This window comes from Rhipicephalus microplus, chromosome X, assembly GCF_043290135.1.
Source record: "Rhipicephalus microplus isolate Deutch F79 chromosome X, USDA_Rmic, whole genome shotgun sequence".
NCBI classification, from domain to species: domain Eukaryota; kingdom Metazoa; phylum Arthropoda; class Arachnida; order Ixodida; family Ixodidae; genus Rhipicephalus; species Rhipicephalus microplus.
Genome location: NC_134710.1, coordinates 8,233,938 through 8,259,179, shown reverse-complemented (window position 1 = coordinate 8,259,179; position 25,242 = coordinate 8,233,938). Strand labels below are relative to the sequence as shown.

The following is a 25,242-nucleotide window of genomic DNA, read 5'->3' as shown; positions in this document are numbered from 1 at the left end:
TTCCAGGAAGTATGTTCGGATATGGGCAATGGGCACGTGTTTTGTAACATTTAGGAAAGACACATCACAGTCTATAGTCTGCCACTGCCATAGTGGTGGGTATGCTGCAGGAGCCATTAAACTGTGTTCAAGTGACACACCAGTTTCCTCAGCTAGACCCTTCAGGCGAAATGAGTAGGGCTGCCTCATCGAAGACCTGTTTTGAAACAGAATGGAGCTCGACAAATCCTTAATAGTAGAGTATGAGGGGCGCTTCTCGTCTGCTTTCACCTTAGGAAGTATACAAAGGACATGTAAGTTCTCTGCAGATGAAGTGACCACTCATTTGACTCAACGTAGAGGCTTTCTATGGGGTTGGTGCAAAAAGCACCCGTAGAAAGATGGATGCTCAAATGGTGCACGGGGTCCAGCATCTTCAAAGCACTTTGAATAACAGACTGATAAACGGCCCCATAGTCTAAGCGGGTGCGAATGAGGCAGGAGTCCTATACAAATTCAGGAGACATTTTCTGTCACTACCCCACGTAGTACGTGACAACACTTTTAGAACATTCATGGGTTTTACACATTTTGTTTTTAGATACTTGATGTGGGGCATGAAGGTTAGCTTGTTGTCCAAGATTAGGCATAAGAATTTATGCGCGGTATTAACAGACAGACGTTGACCATTCAATTGAATGTCAGGTTGATTGATATATGGGGTTTAACGACCCAAAACTATCATTTGATTATGAGAGAAGCCGTAGTGAAGGGCTCCGGGAAGTTCGACCACCTGGGGTTCTTTAACGTGCACAATTGAATGTCAGGTTCTGAGTGCATGCCTCTCTTTCGGGAGAACAAGACACACATGCTTTTTTTTGTGGGTTCAGTCGGAATCCATTTTCCTCTGCCCATTTGGAGACCTTGTTTAAACCTAGATGAACCTGTCGCTCACACATTGCCAGGTTGCATGACTTAGAACCAAGCTGGACGTCATCAACATATGTACAATGGAACATATTACGGGGGATAGACAGGTGCAAGGAATTCATTTTGATAATAAAAAGTGTACAACTAAGTACACTACCTTGTGGTACTCCCATTTCTTGGACAAATGTTTGGAAGAGAACACTGCCCACACGGACACTGAATGTCCGATTGGACAAGTAACTCTCGATTATGGAAAGCATTCCACCGTGCACACCCAGGTGAGACAAGTCTCTTAATATGCCAAAATGCCATGTGTCGCAAGTCTTCTCAATATCGAGGAACACAGAAAGGAAGTATTGTTTGAGGACGAAAGCGTCTCGGATCTCTGCCTCGATACGCACCAGATGGCCGGTGGTGGATCTACCCTCTCGAAACCCACACTGAAATCGGTCGAGCAGATTGTGTGTTTTAAAAAAATGTGAAAGTCGGCAGTTTATCATCTTTTCAAAAAGTTTACAAAGGCAGCTTGAAAGTGCACTGGGCCTAGAACTCGAAACTGAGAAAGGTCCTCACCCGTTTATAAAATGGTAATAATTATAGCCCCTTTCCAGGAAATGGGAATAGTGCCAGTAAACCAGATAGCATTGTACAAGCAAAGTAGGGTTTTTTGCGTTTCGATTGGTAGGTTCTTCAACATTTAAGACACCACACGATGAAAACCTGGGGCGGAATGACTGCAGGAGTTAAGTGATGTTTGGAGCTCAGCTAAGCCGAAAGCTTGGTTGTATGCTTCGTGTTTTGTACATTTGTGCTCTAGTTTCTGCTTTTCAATTCTTGTTTTGTATCTTTGGAAGGCTTCACTATAGTGTGATGAGCTGTACATTTGTTTGAAGTGTGCACCGAGGAAGCTTGCTTGATCTTCTAAGCTGTTACCTTGTGTGTTTATGAGAGGGAGTGAATATGCTTGTTTTCCTGCTATTCTCCTAACCATGTTCCAGACTTTAGCTTCCCGAGTATATGAACTGATGCCTGATATAAAGTTGCACCAACTTTCCCTTTTGGCCTGTTGACTCATCCTCCTGCCTTGAGACTTCATGTTTTTAAAATATGTAAGATTATCCGCTGTCGGAGAGTCTCGAAGCAGCTTCTATGCTTTATTTTGCTTTCTATGTGCATTCTGACACTTACTGTGACGTGTTGTATGGTGGACCATCCAGTTTGTGGGATACACTTTATTGTAGCATCAATAAGAAGTGCTGTCAAAAAGTCTACAGCTGCATCTATACTTAATTGGCAGTGAGTAGCTTCTCTGAACTTTTCCCAGTCCGTTTTGTCTGTCTGCCATCTGGGAACATGTGGAGGACCTTTGTCTATTGGTGTACTTAGAATGATCGGAAAGTGGTCACTTCCGAAAGGATTGTTGATCACTTTCCATTAAAGCAGAAGTACAAGCAATGGGGAGACAATGCTGAGATCTATGCATGAGTAGGTTTTGTTGGCGAGGCTAAAGTATGTTGACTCTTTCCTATTCAACAGACACGCACCCGAAGAAAAGAACTGTTCGATTAGGCGACCTCGTGCATCGCAGCGAGAGTCGCCCCATAGACCATTATGTGCATTCAAATCCCCAAGGACCACATAAGGTTCAGGTAATTCATCTATCAGCGACTGGAATTCGTATTTTCCGAGACGGTACTGTGGCGGTATGTAAAGAGAGCAGATGGTGACAAGTTTGTTCAAAATAACTGCTCGAACAGCCACTGCCTCAAGGGATGTTTGTAGTGCTAGAGGTGTACATGTTACGCCCTGATCAACTATAATAACCACACCACCAGATGAAGCTACAGCGTCATTGCGGTCCTTTCTGAATATTACATATTGACGTAGAAAATTGGTGTTCCTGGAATTTAAGTGCGTCTCTTGTACACACAACACTTTTGCAGAATGTTTGTGTGAAAGTTCTTGGATATCGTCGAGGTTTCTAAGCAGTCCTCTGACGTTCCATTGTATTATTTGTGTATCCATTATGAGTGTAAATGAGTGCTGTGTGTACTAAAGAAGTATTGTGTTAAGTCAGGAGCCCTTGTGAGGCCCCGTGATAGTGGTTTTTGACTTTCTGGCACACTCCAAAGAGCCGCGCCTGTCCTTCAGCGCCAAAGACACCGTTGAACTTGCTGTTGTATCCATCCGTCACCTCGGTTGAGGTGCTGGATGCCCGCTCGCAGTTTACGCGTGCAGGCATGCAAGTCTTAGGGCTATCTGTCGAGACAGAAGGCCGGAGGCCTGCAAGCCTTTCAGTGGCAGAAGAGCTTGTGCTACTTCCCCTGAGGGGGTGAATGGCGCTGCCACTCGTTCACTTTGCGTGGTACATGCGGCTGCCGCGGATTTCAATAGCACTGCCCCCTTTCGTGCCACCTCCGTAAACGATGGACCCTGCATTAGTAGATGCTTGCGCGCCTCCCTAAACGAGATGTTTTCATTCACTTTCAGTGTAAGTACTTCTTTTTCACGTTTCCATGTAGGGCATGTGCGAGAGTAAGCAAAGTGTCCACCATCGAAGTTCGCGCAGTGGGTAGTTGCTTCTTCACATTTGTCTGTAGAGTGTTCGAGCAAACTACACTTTGCACAGGTTTGATGGCCGCGGCAGCTCTGAGAACCGTGGCCGAATCCCTGGCACTTGAAAAGTCTGGGGTTGGGGATGTAGGATCGGACCTTTCTTCAAGTAGCCTGTTTCGATATATTCTGGAAGTGTGCTTGTGCAAAATGTAAGAATGAAGTGCTTTGTCGGAGTTTCTTTGTTGTCACACCTAATTTTAATTCTCTTTACATGCGTTTCATGCTGTTCATTCCAGCCCTCAAGGAGCTCACACTCTGTCAGGTTAATTAGGTCTTGACCAGACACTACGTCTCGTAAACTGTTCAGGGAGCGGTGTGGTGCGAAAGATACACGTGTGGTTCCAAAAGAGGTGCGTTTTGTCAGGTTTTCATACTGGGTCTTGCTTTGGACTTTGAAAAAACGGTCCCCACTAGCCATACGTGTAGCCTGATACCCTAGACCAAGGGTACTGGTGAGGCATTTGGAAACGACAAACGGAGAGATGGTTCTTGCATTCTTTTCTTGTGTTTCACAGTGGATCACATGGAAGCGCAGGAAAAGTTCTTTTGGCTTTATGAATACATTCAGTGTTGCTTCAGTGTGCCCCCTCTTAGGAGGAGGGCGATCAGACAGTTTAGGAAATAAAAAAGAGGCTATAAAGTATATATAATTTCGGCAGCCATGCCAGCCGCGCATCATCGAGCTCAACATGGGGTCGCAGCAGCACAATTATAAAGGCATACCAGTGCCAGCTGTACAAAACCACTATAACCCAATAATATGTGACCAAGAGAGGGCACATACACAAGGTTAACCCTTGCCGCCAGGAAGAATCGGAAGCAAACAGAAGAGAGAAGTAGACAGGACAGACAAAAAGTGAAAGATAAAGACGAAGATGTAGGGAGAGAGAGAGATAGGAAAAGGCGACTGCCGATTTCCCCTGGGTGAGTCAGCCCAGGGGTGCCGTCTACGTGAAGCTGGGGCCAAAGGGGTGTGTTGCCTATGCCAGGGGGCCTTAAAGGCCCAATCACCTGGCGTCGGCTCAACCCCCAGGATCCCCTTTTTCCCGGACACGGCAAAGCCACGCAGAACCAGGCGTGGGAGGGAGTCAAAACCTCCCATTAGCTCGAATCCATGGTGTCGCTACACACCAAACGCTTGCCTACGCAGACGCCCCTGCGGGGGCTGCCGCATTCTCGGACAGAACCGCTACAACCTGAAAAATCAACTTCTAACCACAAATCACACTATCGCCCACTTGAGCCAGCGATTGAATGATGTTGAGAAACAATGTCAGTCTTGTTTTGCTTTGCACAGACATAGACAACATTAGGTTCAATACTAACCAGACAAGCCGTCAAATATTTAGAACTCGAGGCACGTCTTGACGATGCCGAAAATCGATCACTGCGAAATAATTTTGTATTTTATGGCCTTCCGAACCCTAGTTAATCGAAAACTTATACCCAAAGTGAAAAAACTGGTCATACAGCATTGTCGTGACATCCTTGGCCTTACATTTAATCTGAAAGAAATCGAAAGGGTTCATCACCTAGGCCGTCACCCTATCGAGCGTGGTTGTCCTATTATTGTTAAATTTTGCTTTTACAAGACAAAAGAAACTGTTCTTTCTAATGCTCGAAAACTAATGGGAACTAATTATAGTATTGCACAAGACTTTTCTCTCTCTGTAAGAAACGCTTGTAAACATTTGGTTGCTTTTGCCAAAGCTAAATCTGCTCGCTTTTCTCTGTCTTACAAACAATTTCTATTGGCTCATATAGATATACTTATGATGATGTCTCACAAACAGTCCATAGAATTACAGTAGCAATCGAGAGGCTGTAAAAGAAAAAAAATGAATCATAGCAATGTTTCTCGAGCTAACCTTACATTGTCGGTAATCTTTACCAATATTCACAGCTTCTTGCCAAAACGTCAACTTGTGTCAAATATTGTCTTGTCATCTACCAGCAATGTACTCAAACTACCTAAAACATGGCTACATAGCAACATCAGTGACACTGAAGTTCTTGCCGGCCTGTCTAACTTTAATCTTTATCACAAAAATGGATAGTGGTGGAGTCCTTGTAGCGGTAAATCAGCAACTATCATCTTCAGCATTGCACATCAATTCAGGCATTGAAATATTATGGGCCATCTGCCGCGCAGTACCGCGAGCCGTACTTTTAGGTGTCTGCTATAGGCCGCCCCAAAGTAACCCCAATTTCTCGCACAAAAACTGAACAACATTCTATACACTCTTACAAGAGTGCACCCAAACGCAGACACTACTCTGTTCGGCGACTTCAATTACCCTCACATTGACTGGCATAACCATACAACATTAACAAGTTGCCCTGAAGCAACTACATTGATGTGTGTCTCGAGTTTGACCTCTCACAGATAACTGAACCAATATGTGTCGCACAGAGCTCTTCAAACATAATAGACTTAACATTAACCAACCATTCCGACTGTATGACATCTATAACATACTTAAGGCGAATAAGCGATCACGAGGTTGTTCATGCCACTTTTAACTTTGCCCCACTAGTATGTGAAACCTATAAGAAAGCAGTTTGACTTTATGATAAGGCCAATTATAAAGCTGTCAACAGCAAACCAACCCAATTTTTCCCGGTATTTGATGCAATTTAGTAATCATTCAGTGCAAGAAAGCTGGTTACTTTTCAAGGGCAAAGTACTCGAACTAAGTGATAAGTATATTCATTTATGTAGTTTTCGCGCTAATAAAAACAAACTCTGGTTTAACAAATCACTAAAGCGACTAGAAAATAAAAAAAAGATACCTTCAAGCTGCTAAACAGCGCAACAACTCGTTGGTGTGGGATAGGCACTACTCAGCTGAAACCGAATACCTCGCGGCAATACAGAGGGCTAAGTACAAGTTTTTCCCCGATGACCTTCCCTGTATGCTAACTCAAAATCCAAAACAATTTTAGTGTGTGATTAACCCTGAACACAAACATACGATAACACTTTCTAATGACAACAAGGAAGCTATAAGTAATGAGGAATGTGCAGACATATTTAACATTGCCTTCACAAGTGTATTTACTAATGATCATGCCATGCATCCAATCGTACTAAGATCAAAGTGCATAACCAGTGAACTGCCAATGCCTGAGATTGTTTTTCCACTGATGGCATAATATCTCACATAGATAATCTAAAATTGACATCATCAGCTGGTTTTGATGAAATTCCAAGTTTTTACTGAATACCAAGAACTTTTTGGCTGCTTTATTATGTCTTTTATTTTCGCAATCCCTTTCTACAGGTCACTTATTGATTTCTTGGAGGGACGCACATCTGCTATGCCAAAGCTCTTCGCAAGAGGGGTAGCATCGTTTTGTTTGCGCAACGAGGTCCTTTATAAGGTGAACTTTTCTCCAAGCGGCAACACCTACTTACTTGTCGTTCCAACAGCACTCAGGAAAGAAGTACTAGAGGCGTGTCACGACGAACCAACATCCGGTCATTTAGGCCACACACGAACGCATTGCCGAGTGAGACAAATATATTACTGGTCGAGACTGACGGCAACCGTAGGAAAGTGGCAACTGTCAAACCAGCAGGGCTCCTCCATCCAATTGATGTACCAGAAACTCCATTCGCTCAAGTACGAATGGATTTTCTGGGACCATTTCCAACTTCGGCTGCTGGTCGCAAATGGATAATTGTAGCCACAGACTACCTTACTCGCTACGCCGAAACTAAGGCTTTGGAGCGGGGCACAGCAAGTGAAGCACCCTGGTTTTTCATTGAGAATATAGTCCTGAGGCATGGCGCTCCATCTGTAGCAATAACTGACAGAGGGAAAGCATTCATAGCCGTGCTATTACGCACAGTTTTAAGCCTAAGTGGAACATCTCATCAGCGTACAACGGCATACCATCCCCAAACAAATGGTCTGACAGAACGGCTGAACAAAACACTTACGAATATGCTTTGCATGTGCGTCGATGTGGAACATAAAAATTGGGATGAGATACTGCCTTACATCACTTTCGCTTACAATACGACACAGCAAAAGATGACACGCATGTCACCATTCCATCTTATCCATGGCCGTGACCTCACAACCATGCTCAATGCTATGTTGCCGCATGAAAGTGATGGCGTTGAAACAAGAGCAGACGCGCAACGTCGTCTTCGTCGAAAAACACCAGATACTGCCACTCGTGATGCTGGCTTCTTCCTCCTCTGTTGTGCTTACGGCTAATAACCGTGACAATATATACTACCCACATAAGGTGAGAAAAATGGCAGTCACTTATAGTTTGAGTCTACATAAATTGCATACAAGCCGTGGCTGTTGAGTAAAATTAAGTCGTCTCCTGCAAACGTTATGCAATATGGCTATTTTTGCATAAAATACACATGAACGAGAAGATAACGACACAACGGGCGTAATTTATTACACCATGCAATAAAAAAAAGCACGCTCCAGCTACTTCTGGGAGGGATGCACCAGGCTTGGCAGCGTTTGAAAACTTAAACCTGTCGTGTTGACTCCTCGGCTGTCTCCATGTTTTCGTGCTCAAAACAAGAAGTTTGTTTTCACCACTGTTCTTCCAGAGTAGCTGCCACCACAGTTCCATAATCTTTCAAAGCAAGCGACACCCATCAGCAAGCGTGCCATTGTCCCCATTTTAGGGGCGAAGCTCCTTAGGTTGTGGGTCATTGCCTCCTCTGTAGTAGTAGTAGTAGTAGTAGTAGTAGTAGTAGTAGTAGTAGTAGTAGTAGTAGTAGTAGTAGTAGTAGTAGTAGTAGGTAGCCACCTCTAGTTTTTGAACTGCTCAATAGATGGCGTTATGTGTATATGCCCTTGGAAATATCGCTAGAGGGTGTTAGTGGTTTTCGTATAGTTGATGATTTCATATAGTTGACAGACAGACAGTCCGAGATGGACAGACAGACGATTTCCTATAGTTAACGGGTGTACAGGCACACAACCAGACAGATGGCCGCTTCGCCGCTTCGCCCTACTCATCATCATTCACTCCGTGGGTATGCTGGGAATTTTTTCCCTTTAGGTGCCCATTGCTTTGTCTTCTTGTGATGACCTTCGATCTTAGAAAGTGTTCTGTTTTTGTGGCAAAATATGTCTGGGGCCTTTATTGGCGCTCTGCGCAGTGCTGTCTACAACATGGCGTACGTTTGAACAGTCCAAGAACAAACACGCTTCAGCCCCACTACTCTTCTTTGTCTCTTCAGCCTGTATCACACGCAATTTTTTCATCTTTCACCCCGATAATTTCACTAACCTTTACTAATATTACCCCCAGGCAGTCTTTTGCAGGCCGTATCATCCTTCCCCAAATCCTCCCCACTATAAATAACACTCACCTACAATTTTAACATTATTTGCATGTGTGTAGAGAAGTCTTAAAACAATGAGTCTTCCGTATGCAGGTGTCTGAAAAGCCTCAACTTCAGTTCACGACTATTTGTCTTGAGCATTATTTCCTTATTGGAATATGAAGCACTACGAGATAAAAGAACGGAAAGCCTTTAGAGATGAGTTAGCCACAATGCCACTGCGCTAACCTGTACATGTTTAACGATGACAATATACCCTTTCACGGTGAAGTCTCCCCGCAGCCACAGGCACAAACACCGTCGACACTGTTGACTTTAAAGGAAGACTGACACCTTTTCTCGAAGGCAAGTTTATTCCACCATAAAAATCTCCTGTATACAGGGATCCCTCTCGCGAAGTGTGAAACTCAGCAAATGCGGATAAGATATTTTATTTTGATGTTAAAGTGAAATTTTTTTTGGCGATCCTACTGACATCAACACTAGCTTGACGTCAGGCTACAGTACTAATTTCGGTGACTTCACACAGCAGCCTTGTAAGTTGCAATGACGTCAGGCACCAAAAAACAACAAATGGCAGCCTGGCTGCGCGTCGCCTTCTCGGTCGTCTGCTCGCAACGTGTGGTCGCTATCATCCAGCGACCCTGTTAAGTGAGCAAGTGGAGTCTAGAGTATTGCGTGTCCTTGTGAGTACAGAATATACACTGCTCAGAGGGCAAGGGGCAATTTGATCCGAATCTGTCGCCATGACACCGATATTTTGCCCTGCAAAGTCTTGCGCTACTGAAACGGGGGATAGGTGCAAGTTTCACCGATTTCCATTCGATCCGGCGCTGAGACAAGCATGGGTCAACTTCGTGCGCCACGGCCGAGGCGGAGACTGGACGCCGACCAAGCAGAGTTTGCTCTGTTCTTTTCAATTCATCGCAGACACGTACACGTACAGCATGCAGTTGATGGCCGATTTCGGATTGTCAACAAAGAATATGCGCCTCAGAAGTGATGCCATCCCGTGTCACCTTGCCGCAACAGCACGTCACGATCCTTTGACAGGCTGTCCTAAAAGGGACTGCAGGGGCAACAACTTGAAGCGTGTTGGCGATTCCAAGGTGCGTGCTTCAACGGAGGTCCCTACAGATGACAACTGAGCCACGGGCGCCCGGGGATACGTCACGATAACTTGCGCATGCACATACCAATACTTGGGGGCGCTGCTCATACTACGCCGTGACGTGAGTGCAGTAGAAACCGAAACTAGCTTTTAAAAACACCTTGTAATTAATTTTTCAGAGTGCACTCACGCTAACCCGTACACTTTCTAGGCTCTAGGGGCCTTGGCCCACCATTTGACGCAAAAAAAAAAACGATAACCGAAAGATTTTGTGTCGGTACTCTTTTAAGCAGCTTCGATCGGGACGAACTGTTTTTCGGAAAGATGTTGTAGCTGTTGAGGGAGCATTTAGCAAAAATCGTGCCCATGCACCACAATTACTGCAGCACTTGTTTAACACGTGGGTGTCGTCTTAGTGACCACAACCATTCAAATAGCTCAGCGAGAATGAAGGCCACCATGACGACAGCATCAATGCATCTCACTCGAATTGAGGTGTGCATAATGCTGATATGCAATATCGCGGCAGCCATTCAGGCCAGTTGCAGTCTTCGGAAGTTGTCGCATTGTCGAGCAAGAGCTGATGCCAAGAGTGTCTTTGTCATCACCTCCCTCCTCAAGTTGGACATTGAAGGGTACTCTTCTGCTCCGTTCGAAGAGGTGACTAACAAAACTGTGATTCTTGTCGTACATGTTTCAAATCACTCAAACCCTTGCTGCTGCCCTGTCCCAAGAGATTCCGGCCAACAGCAAGGGGCGACGGGCCATGCCTGAAGTAATTGACCGACTTTAATAAAGCCTTCCCTCTCTCTCTCTTTCGCAGATTACTTCCGACATTTTATCAGTGGCAATCTCCGTATTTTCGTTTCAGATGCGAAGCAGCTAAGGGTCGAGCTCAATCCGGTGTGCGGCGTGACCACCGTTATGGCGATGCGCGTCCGCCCCTCCTTCTCTTGCCTCGCAACGCCGACGCAGGCACCATGTGCTAGCGAGGTTTCTGATTTAGGAAAAGAAGACTGATCACACTCACTGCCCACAACATATATATAGGCACTGGATTTGACCTCCAAGGTAATGCCGGTAGGAGGTTTCTCCCGTGCACTGTTGAACAATAAAAAAAGTGCCCCCACCTCCCCGAAAGGACTTGTGACGAAATGTGAACGCATCGCGTAGTGTCCATAACAGTGTTCCGCACGTGAGAACCCAACGTAGAATAATGTTTTCTTTTTAGGGGCAAAGCTCGTTAAGCCGTGGGTCGTGCGTCCGCGATGTATGTAGTAGTAGTAGTAGTAGTAAGTAGCCACCTCCACGACTGGACTAGGGAAGTGGCACGCGCGCAACGTTTTGAATTGAGGAAGAAGGCAGCACACGTTACTCATAAATAAAAAGTTGTTTCTGATGAAATAACCTACAGAGACGAGTATCAGTGACTTATTCTCCAATAAAATTTGCCTTGAATTTGATGCTTTCTAAATAAAACTAGTAACAGAAGGACACACTTTGAGCACTATCAAGGACACACTTTGAGCACTATCTGAGCAGAAAAGGTTGCCACGTTAAACTCGCTGGGCATAACTTCCTTGGTTTTAGCAAGGTTTAGCGAGGGTTGGGTCGCAGTGCCATGAACTAGCGGCGGTGAAAGGTGGGAACTAGACACGAAGCGCAGGCTGTAAGAAAGTCCACACATGCTGCTCCTCTAGTCCGGCTGTGCCACCTCTGGTTTAGTCCTTGGAATGTCTGCTGGAGGGCGGTACTTCTATATGATGAATATATGATGAAAAGATGTGAGATGGCAGTACTTCGAGTGTTCACTAGATGGATGAACAGATGGACAGACACACAGATGCAAGCACGCACAGATGGATGTACGGATGCACAGACGGACGCAAGGACAGACATATGCAAGAACGGACGGACGAATGCACGGATAGATCCACGGATGGACGGACTTATGGGTTGACGCAGGGACAGACGCACGAAGGGAAGCAATGGACGGAGGGACAAACGGATAGGCCCACGGACGGTCGCACAGACGGTGTGGGAATCGAGAGCGCCCTCATACCTGGCGCCTCATTCCCTAGCTGCCGCACACGCGCCACCAGCGTAGCCCGGGTGCGCATAAGCACCGGCATCTGCCAAGATGGCTGCCAGGGCGCCTCTTGGTCTGAGCCAGTCCACCGTCGGCTTCTTTCCGCGCTGGCATGTCCGGGCACGCTACGCTGGTGCGCTGCGCGGGCCTACGTCACAACGCAGCGCCATTTCCCATTGGGCGCGCGTGACATCCTCCTCTCCTACGAGCTGTGTTGCGCCCGACGATTCGCTCGCCGCGGCAGATGCTCTCAGGCTTCCCTGAGAGGTTGACGCACTGCTTAGCAGGCGGCTTCTCGTTCGTGCGTTCGACTTCGGCCCTAGTGCGGGAGTCGTAGCGCCCTAGGCAAGCGTACTTGCTCGGTCTTGCGGAGTTCCCTATACAGCCTGCAAGCCCGTGAGTGTTGCACTGTGCTGCGTCTTGGGTTAATAAAGCCGTTGTTGTTGTTATCCTGCCTCGTGCGTGGTTCCTGCGCCGTGCCGGAGAAAACGACGAACCGGGCCGCAACGTCTTCGCACGCAGCAGCAGTGGAGGACGTCGCATCCCTACAAGGTTGCGCATAGTAGGTAAGCCTTGTGCAAACCTATCTCCACAGCGGATGCGCGGAAGGACGGAAGCAAGAACGAACGGACAGGCGGAATCACAGACGGACTGACAGACACTTCGCCCCACTCATCATCGTGCACTCCATTGATATGCTGCCATTTCTTTTTTGTTACATCGTGCAGCCAATAGCGTCGTTTGCCGCAAGTGGCATTTTTCTGTCACGAGAAACTCAGTATGCATTTCCATCTCTAGTAGCTAGCGTGCATTGTTAAAAAATACTATGAAGTAAACAAAACAAACAGCGTTCTCGGCTCGGCGTTAGCATTTCACAGCGGCGTTTTGAGGACACATTTCCAGATGTTCTCGAGAGGCGCCCAGCCAGCGAACGCTGCAAGTGCAAGCGGACGGAAAAGTGGGGTGCGCAAAGGAGAGAGAGTGAACGGGAGCGAAGGAGCTGCGAAGCACTACACCTAACCTCTCCTAGGCACTGCGCCGTGCTCCCGACCGGGTTGCAGAAATTAGGTGCCTTTTCTCATCTTCTAACCACTACCACCACCACCTCTCCTACACTCTCGCGACCTTTGCTCCGGTTGCTAGGGGCGATAATAAGTGCATGCATTCGTAGCTGTTGCTATGGGAGAGGGCGGTGAACGGATCCTGACGGACGCCTGACTTAGCCCAACTAAGAAAGGCATTCAAAATTCCCAGCGTGCATGTTATCTAAAAGCGGACTGCAGGTCTCTATGTCCATTCAGAGTCTTCCGATTTTCATTGCACATTAGCAGCAATCATGTTCCAGTAGGATTCACTGATCCATGACTGCATGCTTTGCGCTTCCCCAGGTTTCTTTCCTGCGCAACGCTGCACTGAGTGCCAGCATCAATGTCACCGCCAGTGTAAAAGTTGGCCCCACTGCTTCGCATCTTCACATAGTTTTCTTTAGCAGAACATGGTGTAATTATTTTATCATGTTTAGCTTGATACTTTTTGCACAAGGTTCAACTGTTCCTTTCTTCAAGAAATAGCAACACTGCCATTATCCTTCACTGATGTCCTTGGTAGCGCAACATCTTCGCGACCATTTCGAAAATTGATGGCTTCGTTGAACCTTCTCATGTCAATGTGCTGCTTCGGGAATGTCTTTCTGGCAATACCACTGGTATCGGGCTCTGAGACACATTGTGACGAGTAAGAGAAACCCTCTTCTCTTAGGCATCTCTTTGTAGGATGCAGATATGACTGCTGGCATAATGGCCACCTTGCTCCTCGACGGATGATAATCCTTGGAGAGTCCACTTCATTTTCGTCGTAATGGCGATTAACGCTCTGTTATCCGACACCCAACGGACTTCACTGTTATTTGTCATTACTTACTCACAATCGGTCCGATTCAATCAGAAAACTTACCATGGGTTTACTTGTGGCACTTGGGAAAACAACTGCATTCACCGATGATTTACCTTCTGCAATGATGACTTGGTCAAGATTATTCGTCTTTGAAGATTCAATGATGTCTTTTGAGATTCAAGATGAACTGAATGACAACAACTTCTATCTACAATAATTATGACAGTAATTACAGAAATTTAAACAATCAATCTTTTAACCACTGTATATAGCTAGCCGAGTCGAACGGACGAATTAAAGTTCTTCCAATGAATAGTCTACAGCTACTTTGAAATTTTTGAAAGGCGGCAACTGGTAATCACCGGGAGCGATGAAATCTGGCTGATTTAGCTGGTGAAACCAAAACAGGAGCAACAAGCAGCCCATCTACCATTCACTTGGAAAACACCCTCAGTTACCGGTTTTAAATTGGGTGAAAAGTTATCTGTTTGGTTCATTTAATTACTGCCGTAATTAATGTTTGTGCACATCTGAAGGTGCCTTCTGCCAAAGTAAACGCAGCAGGTAGCATGCGAATGCCCCCTTTCAGTAATTTCTTCAAACACATGGTATATGAGACCTGAGCCTACTACAGGCAAGCCTGAAGCTCATGGGCCCGAGCCCGGCCCAGGCCCGATCCAACAATGCCTTACCCAACCCAACCTGTGGGCCGGGTCAGCCTGTGCAGTGCTCTAACCCATCATTCCCACGCTCGCTGAAGCGCCGTGTGTTGCAGCTCCCATAGACACTAGCGCCAGAATTCCCTCTAGTGCATATTTAGGAAACGTTATGCACTCCTGGTTCCATCTAGCCTTCAGGAGTGGAAATGGGCTTCAGTATTTCAGATCAGCTCACGGAGCAAGAATAATGCTGTTTGGCAACTGCTTTGGAGCACCTAAAGGTGTGTTATAGTGCAATGGCAGTTAGTTTTGGAGCAAATTTGCCGCGACAAACATCATTGTTAATTTAAATTTATTCTTAGTATGAACTTCCCTGATTAATCCCAAATTCTATCTGTCTGTCTCTCTGTCAGTCTGTCCGTCAGTCTGTCTGTCTCTGAGTGTGCGTGTGTCCATGGGCGTAAGCACCGGTGCATACGCGCGTTTTCATCACTGAAATGCTACTGCTGACAGAAAATTAACTCGGAGAAAACAAGAGATAAGCGGTGCTTTAAATAAGTACACTTGACTAGACTTCATACAAAATAAACTTTCATGCTAACAAGACACCACAGCTGACGTGAACAACAACTGAAAACTAAAGCAAGATAATAACGGTTACCTTCATTTTAAACCCGATAAGACTTTAAAAATCATTTCCATATAAAGCCCTTATCGATGACATCACCCAGATCAGCGCATGTTATAAGCTCTAAAAAAGCATGTGAGTGCTTTTCCTAGAGCTTTTACTAGAGCATTTGCGCTGGGGATGAACATAGCCGAAGCAGATATGAAACGAGCCAGCGATCTCCGTTGCACAAAGGGTACATACAAAAACATCATCCTGCGTGCATGGCCTGCTGTCGACCGCTCCTCAGAAGGACAGGAAGCGGCTCGCTTGTGTTTGGTCGGGCGAGGAAGCACGAAGGAAGTCGGAGGGCAGAAAGAGCGTGCAGCGTAGCTGAAAGAGCAAGCGCTATGGTAAGAACGTTGTGCTCACTAGCACAGATGCACGCGCTATCTTGACAGACATTCGCGAACGGCCTGCTTACTTCGCTTTGAAACAGCAGGCAGCACGAAAACTGCTTCGCCCCTAGCAGTGGTCATATTCTCTTACACCGGCATTTTGTAGAGCTATGCGAAATTGGATTCAAAGAATCACATAAGCTAGTCTTACTACATGTAACACTACATTTTCTTGCTATCACATTAACTGTCTCACCCTTAAGGCAGAAGTGTTTTGTTTTTTCGCATCGTCACCAACTTTATGGAGAGCACACCAGGCGTTGGTGATGCTAGAAGTTCACATGGCCATGCCATGTTGCAAGCAACGGCGCCACATGAAGGCAGCAAAGACCGTTTGGGAGCAACCTTGGCGCAATAATGCATTTTGGAGCAGGGTGGCGCAGCAGAAGCAAACTGGCACAGTACTTCCACCCCTGATCCTTCGGTTACTGTGTGGTGATTGGTTACTGTGTAGTAATTCGGTTACTCTGCAATAACATCGGTAATTTCAGATAAAGAAGGGTATTTTATTATTATGTCGTATAGCATGTCCTCAAAAAAATGTCCTAAAAAAATAGAATGTTAGGATGGTAAAAATAAAGACACTGAAGCAGTTCTGAATTCGCGAATCTATCGTGAATTCATCATCTGTGATCTCTTACAACATGCCTGCAAAGGTCTTTTTCCATGATGGTTGATTAAACAACGGCGCCATAAGCGAGCAAACTTTGGCCAACGGACCCCCCCCCCCCCCCCCACACACACACATGAAGTGCCGCGGGGAGGATGACGGCAGAGAAAGAAGCGTAGAGAGGCAACACCATGGAGAGGAACGAGTGGGGCCGCTGTGCCTGTTTGCTTCAGTAGGTTCCTTGTTTCTACTGCTGCTGATTCCTAGCAAAGCATCAGTTGTGCCAGTTCGCAGTGATTTCTTTCAGTTTCACCGTTCGGTTAGAGATTTTAGCTGTCTGACATTCACTAGTTGTGCAGGGTTGAGGCGCACACTCAATGCAGCATTACCGCATGGCATATGGCTTCTACAGCACTTCTGGTCGCAATGAGGTCGCTTTTCTTAAGTTTCCTCGTTATCACAAGATGTATTGTAGCAAAAGACCCATTTGGGTTCTTTGGTACCAACTTATTTTACTGCGAAAAATTGGGTGCAGTACGAAACAAGAACTGAGGAAGAATACAGTGACACAGGTGCACACACACAATTGAAGATTATTTAAAAAGCAACATACAGTAGACTCCCAATAATTAAAACTTTGATCATTCATACTTTCGGTTAATTCAAACAAAATCCAATTTTTTTGTAGGCCCTGCATTCTTTAATGTACTTAAAGCCTCTTAATTCAAAATCCATCATTCCGTTGATTAATACATTTTGCGGTTTCATACCAGAAAATATCTGCTGCTTTCCCACTACTATTTAAAAGTTTCCATGCTTATATAAATTTAACAGTCTAAAAATGAAAAATAAGTACCTCAGACCTTCAAGAAAAAAGGCTTTGCTAGTAAAGAAATGTTCGAAACAAAGCATATGCATGGTAAACCACGATGCTTTTCAACTTGTACAGATAATTTTGTGCTGGAGTCTCATACCTATAGCAAAGAAACAGTTGGCAATTCGTGATTACTTTAAAAGGTCTGATTTGATTGATATGTGGGGTTTAACGTCCCAAAACCACCATATGATTATGAGAGACGCACTTTAAAAGGTCTGATCAGCAGCAAATGGCCAATAAACTTGTGGACGTTACTCCTCTGCTTTCTGTTCATTGCATGCAGTTAGGGTTTAAAAACACTTAGAAAATTTTTTAATGTGATGAAAATCAATGCCTAATCATAATGTGCGGTGTTGCCTCACCCAGAGTTATCCATCCGAGAGATTCAACCAAATGTCCCTTCGAGATTGAATTAATGAGAGTCCACTGTATATGTAGCTAACACATAGGACAATAAGCAAAATGGGTCACTGCAATCAAAAGAAAACACATCAAACTTGTGAGAGCAAATTTGCTATACTCGAAGCGCTACAGTGAGTACGAAGCCCGTCCCTGAGGCAGTCCCTGGGGTTGGCTATCGTGTCTGGTTCGTTATGTATCTACACCTGAGGGGGCTCCCGCTGCCCCCCCCCCCCCCCCCAACTTCCCTTGGCAACACGAAAAGAAAAAAATGCACGAGTGCCTATGGCAAAATCTTGCATTCACATATATCAGTACCCAGGAGGTATAAGGTGCTTCTGTGATAAACGCTTTGACATAGCTTACGATGGGATCACGAAATGAGGTACCCTCTACGCAAAAGTCGTGCAGCTAATGTACTGCTTGAATTTCAGCACACCGTCATTGTAGTACTGACGAACATTCCAAAAAAGTGATGATATTATAAACAGAACTGCAATATTTGAGCCAAGCTATGCATGAGCAAGATTGCCGCATAGTTTGAAGCATATGTCACCACTGCAGCAAAAAGCTGCTCCTGCGTGCCTTTCTTTTTTTTCTTTTTCGAGATAGCACACTGACTCATCTCATGCTTCTTGCCACCTGCGAAGTGTGATATTGGCTGTCAGCAGCGCTGCACCTTGAGCAGTAAAATTCACAGACAGCTGTTGTCGCACACCTACGCAGCGTGGAAGGGGCCAATAAGTGGCTAAAAGAGGGTGTCAGAGCTGTTGTTCCTTATTGGATTTAATATCCATGGCTAAACTTGGCATTTCTATCAGTTCACTGTAGTGAAATTAAGCACTAACATGCATCTATGTACCAGTCCATGTTTGCGGAGCCGATGAAGGTTGCTGGTTGGGACGCGTGTTCCTGTGCCACATCGTCGGTGCTAGCTGCTTCTCCGGCAGGTCACTTTTAGTGGTAACCAGCTCGAACATGTACGAATGCATAATGAATTCATTGCAACTGCCAGAGTTTGCCATAACAGCAACTACACGCCGATTTCGACAAAAACACACTGACAACGCTGCATTGCCTGTTCACATGCGCCATCAGCTGTCTTCAGAATACCGCCAATGATGTCACGGAGCTTCGAACAATCACAGGCGGCGGCGAGACTCACAATGCTGCCCGAGGCAACATTTATAGTTGATACTTTTTCACTTTCGAAACCATCGCTTAGCCTTCAGGCGGCCAGCTATAGTTCCTGCCACCGCAGCACTGCAGTCGAACTTTGCGCCAAGCAAACAAGGGTCACCTGCTACAGCTAGGCGCAGTGCAGCCAGTGTGCAGCGTTTACAACCATTTCATGTTCAGAGCCCCACACCGCAACTTCTTGATACATATATAAGGAGAATAGCATCAAGCCTAGATGCGTGTGCGGCGTCTTTCCGGGTCCTTGGTATAAAAAACAATAGTTCGCGTAAGCGTGGTACTAGGCGAGCATTTGTCGATTAAAGAGTTGTTTTATGGCCCTGCAACCTTTTGTTCTTCCAGGTATAGAAAGAAAATTTCAAGCTCAATTGTATTACCTACATCTCAACAAAGCCTTGGTAAAAGCTGTGACTCATCTGGTTCCAGCTTAGTTGTTTAGAAGCTATGTTCGCGAGTCTTAGCACAGGGATCTTCGACACTGTGCACATCACCTTAAGTACCTCGGCGGGTTGTACTTAAAGTAAGTTGGAACCAAGCCATTGCTACATCGTATCAACCGCGTTAAAATCCCACTGAAACAACACTATTTCTGTGGTCATCTGGCATAAATCAGTCCACTTTCTTCTTCTGAAGTATTTAATTTTATGGGTTTCTATCAGTGTATACTTGGGATCATTAAAAAATGTAATTTTTCTTTAATATAGCAGAACATTAGTGCATTGAGACAAGAACACTTGCCACGATCACACTCGAATCGCGAGCATTCGAGTTTCAAACAAGTTCGAATAATTGAATTCCTGTGACATTTCAGGCTTTTGAACAGCAAACAAAGCATGGGCCAATCTGTTGTGTACCTATACCCACTCGGTGATTTTGCTTCTTGTTGCACGATGGATGTACCGTGAATGGACACTTTCTGCACTTCAGGTAAATATTCAACTAGGTTATTCCGAGTCGGTGGAGAGGCAGTCTTCAATTTTTCACTTTGCCGGCGTACAGTAAAATCCTGCTATAACGAAGTCTGCCACAACGAATAATTTTCTATTCCCCACCAGCCACCCATACGAAAAAATGTGAAAAATGTCTGTCACAACAAATACTTCTCCTGGACATTTCTGCTTTAACGAAGTTTTCGCGAGTACTGCCCCATAAAAAAAATGAACTTGATTGCTGCGAAATTCTGCTACCAACTCAGCCATTTCTCGACGGCTCGTGACATCCAGAGCGCACGGCCGTATCGTAAAAACCATGTCTACATCAGAAACACGCTTTCTGCCACCACACACGCATCCTACTAAATTTATCCCCATTGAGATGCTTGGCGACAGCTCGCTTATATCCACCGAATGCTGCCGGTGGGTTCAATGTACTCTGTCGTCCCTTATGAAAAGGAACACGGAAGCATGAGGCCAACCCTCTCCAGCGGCCGCCTACAGCACCATCAACCGACCACGATAGAAAGCATGTTCACTTTTGGCATTATCTATCAGCAAACAAAATAACCAGTCATGGCCGGTCTCCAGGCACGCGCTCGCAAGCGCGCTTTCAGACTGGCCTGACTGGCCGTGACTAGTTATCTGTGCCAGGTGTCGTTCGCGCACCACGGTCGTTTTGTTTGCAGCAGATGACGCGCTGCATGCATCGCCGGTTGTGCTATCGGAGCGAGAACGTAATCCAGCAGCGCTTGTCTGCTGGCTGTGACTGGTTATTTTGTGCACCGATAGATTACGTCAAAAGTGAACGTGTTTTTGTTTTTTCCGCTGTTGGTTGATGGCCCTGTAGGTGGCTGCCGCAGAGCACCGGTCACGCGCTCCCGTGTTCCATTTCATAAAAGATAACAGGGCACGTGCCGGCTGCGGCAGAATCGCGATCTTCAAAAAACCCTGCCATACGTTCTTGATGTCGCGCTCAAAACAAAACTACCGCTCGTCGTCACTAGCCGTGGAATCGTGAATGACAACCACAAGTCCTGGAGGTGCACACGCGAGCAGCGCGCACCTAGTCCCAGCGTAATTGCATTTTGGTGCAACCACTGTGAACTCGAATGCAGTCGTGTCGAATGCGATCACGTGCGACCACAAAAGTAGACGTGCAGTCAGCGTGCATTGACTCAGCCCAATATTTTTTGCCGTAACGATGTGAACAAAGATAGCAACGACGCAGTTCACGCGCACAGCCAGCGCAGAGCGCACAGATTGAAAATGAAACTACCGTATTTACTCGATTCTACCGCGCCCTCGATTGTAACGCGCACCGGGTTTTCACGACAAAAAAAAAAAAGTAAGACATCGATTGCAACGCACACCCATTTTTCTCGTTACCCACACGATCACACCACTCGGGAAAAAGACTCCTTTCGGGAGCGTCTTCCGTTTAAATATGAGGTACGGGGGAAGCTTGTGCCTATCTGACTTGTGCCTATCTATCTATTTTTTTTTTTCGTACTCGATTATAACGCGCGTGCGATTTATGAACTCACTTAACCGGAAGAAAGGTGCGCGTTAGATTCGAGTAGTTACGGTACTGTTTTTCACAAATGCAGCGCAGAAAACTGCGGTCACTATTGTCTCATTCATCGATAACAAATAGGATCCAAAGCTGCGCAAATAACACAGCCATGGATTAAAGGTAATGCGAAGCTTCGTCACTTTCAGATGCAGTTATCAGTTGGCCTCTAGCGGAACTTCGGAATGCTCGTTCACGGCGCTGCACACTCAGTGCACGCCACAAAGGTCATCTGAACATCGTATTTTCTTCTGTATAACCCGCCCGTCCTTATAACTGGTACCGCCAACCGCAAACAGCAGGAGGAAGACAAACTACCCGCGTATTGACGCAAGGCCTCCTTTGCGTTGCCATGCAGTCAACTTGTGCACGAAAAGTTTTTCTGTATATTTTGAGCACGTTATACACGAGTAAATATGTCCACTCAGTATGCAGGCGGGTACAGCTGAGTTGGCAAGAGTTCGATGCATGACTTGCTCGGACCAAAGTACAAGTCATAATCATCAGATCTTAGCAAATTTTATGATATATAGATGAAATTTCACTACAACAAAATTCTGGGAGAATTCTTAAACATGCTCCACCAACTTCCTTGTAGCGGTATTTGACTGTATCTCAAGTTTTCTCTGTTCTCGAGCAGCCGTGGCACAGATCAAGCGTTTCCTTAATTTGCTGGTTACAATCTGGACATTGTTCATGGTTGTTTTTGCATTCTTTTTTTTTTCAGTGTTCTCGCTAGAATGACACAAGACATGCATACCTCTATCATCACCAGACATGCCCACACAGTCCTTGTGATGAGTATTTATTAGTGACGCACTTTCTCCTTTCGCTGACCCAACAGACGGACAGCCGAGGCAAGGCTACAAAGAGCGCAACATACACGATTGCCTTTACATGCTTGAGTGACCCCACTGGTATATCAAAAGTAACTTTTTTAGCAATTTTCCATTCGCCGAAACTACGTACGTAGGTCAAACTCTCGCGGATGACAGTGTGAGGATGCAGTAGATGTATTATTTGAATTCAGCATTAAAGAAGACCATCACTGCAGTTTTTTCTGCCTCCTCAGGGACAGCCGAACTCTAGTTGCAGGAAAGTTAAAGTGAAGCACATTTTTTTTTCTAATCGCTTCGAAAAACTGGAGTCCTCGCAAGGAGCGGGTACCTGTTACAGAGGTTCTTCTGGCAGACTGCAAGACAGCATCAGTTGTTTCTGGTACAGGTACCCTTTCTTTTGCGACTTCACCACAAGAACACTGGGAGGTTTGCAAACAAACAAGGAACAGTATCACTCCTCAATGCCCATGCACCATAGCCGATTTTGACTTCTCCATTTATGATATGCCTATATGTCTTCCAAATGCCGCTTTCTTGAAAGTGAACAAACATCGTCCACCTCGCACGTCTTTCCCAAACTTTCCCATGAATCCTTTCCACTTCTGTAGTAACAACGGGTGGGACGGCAGAGGGAAGTGGCATTGCTTGGGGCTTTTCTTGGACCCGCTGGTGTGCTTTGGCACAAAACACACCTTTATAGATGAGAGCACGCTTATCTCTCACCCAGGCGCCTTTGGCGGTATACCCTCGCTCCCAGAGACGCCATATATTTGTTTGCAACTTCCAAGGCGCGCCTCGCTAGCATGGAATGCAGTGCCTCTGGGAGTTTAAAATGCGAAAAAGCGCCTGTTCATGCTGCGCCCGCTTATAAAATGTCATCTGGGTACCACTGCGCTGTCATCTGATGTGACGACAACCAGCGTAAGAGGAAGAGATTGCTGAGCACTGCCTGTGAAGTTCACTGCGTATTGCGGGAGTCGTGCCGGTGCGGTGTTTTGCAATTGCACAGATTTCCACCCACAACGAAAAAAGCCGAGCTCCGCCGCCTTAGTATCGCAAGTAGTGATATATTCGCAATTGACAGGAAAAACTACGAGCCCAGTAAAGTGTACGAGTAAGTATACTTATTGCATATATTCAAGCGTGACTTCAGCTGTTCTACTTTACAGCAGGGATTTGCGTGCAGTATGTCTGTAGTATATACAAGACACAAAACTATTGCTGTACTCTTTCACAGGCCGCATGTCAATCAATAATAGGATACACATATTACGACTCACGTGTGGATGCACGCACGGTGCATGTTTAGTGCAGCTGCAACGGCCTACTATCGCGATGCGTGAACGGCGCGGAAAGCATGACTTTCAAGTCAGTCGAACTGCGAAATGCCTTGACTGTCCCTAGGCAAATCTACATGTGCTTTTGGGCGGCGTCACCGTAGCATTTTAAAATCTTGTTCTGGCTGGTACTTTTGCAGAGCGTGCGTGTTTCAAATGCCCGGAAGGACTGACAATCGATACAAATGCGGTGCACGAGCGCAAGTTGGAACCAGATTCTAGCGCTACGTTGACCCCGGCTTACAGCACAATTTCTGCCTTGTCATAGCCAAAGCACGCTGCAGTTCGACTGTGTCGAAAGCAACACTTTCCACTGTTCGCATTTTTTTCAGTCGCAATAGTACGTACCTGATGAAGCTGCTTCCTTAGTCTGCAATGCACGTGCTGCAGACATTCTGGACTGTCGAGGAAGATCTCCTCGACGTTTCACACGAAACCAGCATAAAATTGCAGCACAGGGACAGCGCGAAACATGCTTACAGCTGGACTCGAGTTGTGAAGTTTCACGTTTGATTTGCGGGACGTCTGCTCGCCTGGCAGTTGAGTGTGTCGCTTTGCCGCGCTTGTAACAGACGGCAGCACACGCTTTTCAATATGGCATCAAGCACTGAGCTCGCTGCGTTCTGGTGTATTGCGTCCGGAAGGTCTGAGCTACGGCGCACAGGATAGCAGCAACAGTAGAATTAACTTCAGGAGACGTACACACATGCTCAGCACATCCACACGTGGTCAATGCTTAGATTGTGCCCACGATGTCAACAATCTAAGAGTGTTCTACGTCGTAGATGCCTGGGTGTCTTCATGACTGTAGCCGTAGAATTGTATTCAGAAGGCCGTGGAAGCATACCACGTGTACAGAAAGCGACGAAACATACACACAGAAAAAATAAAGTGTCACCGAACACCGGCATAGAACGCGCTAAACTGCAGTGGCAGTGAAGCTAGCGGAGAGCACCCAGTTACTTGGCACAAAGACAGACTGCAGCCCCCCCCCCCCCCCACCTAGGAGTGAATTGTGCCCGCCTCAAAAGGAAGAGTGCGAAAACTGAAAAATTTTCCAAAAGCATTGGCCCAAGGCACCTGTTCATTGTTTTTGGCAAAATAAAAGGTACTTTCGCTGGCTTATGCCAATATTCAACTTGATTTTTGCATTTAACACACAAAATCAACAAAAAACTATAACCTTGATTTTTTTTTTAAAGGTACATCAGTGTCCCTTTTAAATCACCGGTGGATAGGAAATGTGCTGTAAACCTTATCTTAAAAGTTATATGGCACTACGAGAAGAATGGCAGGCAAAAAGAATGAGAACGACTGGGTAAGCAAAAGAACAGTATGGACGATGTTTTTTGCAACCCATATTTCAAACCTAAAGAAAAAATTGACTTGTACAAGTGCGACATGTCCACTAGTACTTTGGCACAAAACATTTCGTTCCACCTTTTTTCTGTCTACTGGTCTTAATATGAATCAATCGATTGAATGGCAACCTTTTCAGCCTCATTTGTACTCACTTTTCCTTATCGATCCACTCCTTGGGCTTCTCCCACTGAGACACCTCAGTCCTACAGTTGTAGTAGTACTTTTTCCCAGATGAGCTGACATGTTCTGACCAGTCCCCCACCTGCTGGCGTCTGTCTTTACTATCCACCGGCTGCTGTTGGAACTGCTGCTCCTGCTGTGGCTCTTGTTGCAGCTGCACCTGCAGCCCCATGACATGCCAAAAAAAGTGCCAAACTCAAGGTTGTGAAATTCACTTGAACATTGTTATAAGAGAGGCACAGTTGCTTCGTGGCATTCATTTTTT

The 25,242-nt window shown here is 45.8% G+C and overlaps 1 protein-coding gene across 3 annotated transcripts in view; it reads right to left on the bottom strand.

Annotated features, from left to right (window-relative positions):
* The window catches only part of LOC119175641 (WW domain-containing adapter protein with coiled-coil), a 239,138-nt gene that overhangs the window by 144,822 nt on the left and 69,074 nt on the right, over nt 1-25,242 (bottom strand). For 2 of the 3 annotated variants that reach the window (XM_037426555.2, XM_037426557.2), the window contains exons 6-7: nt 24,950-25,137; nt 15,478-15,606 (exon numbers count right to left, since the gene is read on the bottom strand). In XM_037426555.2, the coding sequence (XP_037282452.1) occupies nt 15,478-15,606; nt 24,950-25,137 (317 nt within the window). The remainder of the gene's footprint in view (nt 1-15,477; nt 15,607-24,949; nt 25,138-25,242) is intronic. The other variant, XM_037426556.2, reaches the window with a different exon arrangement.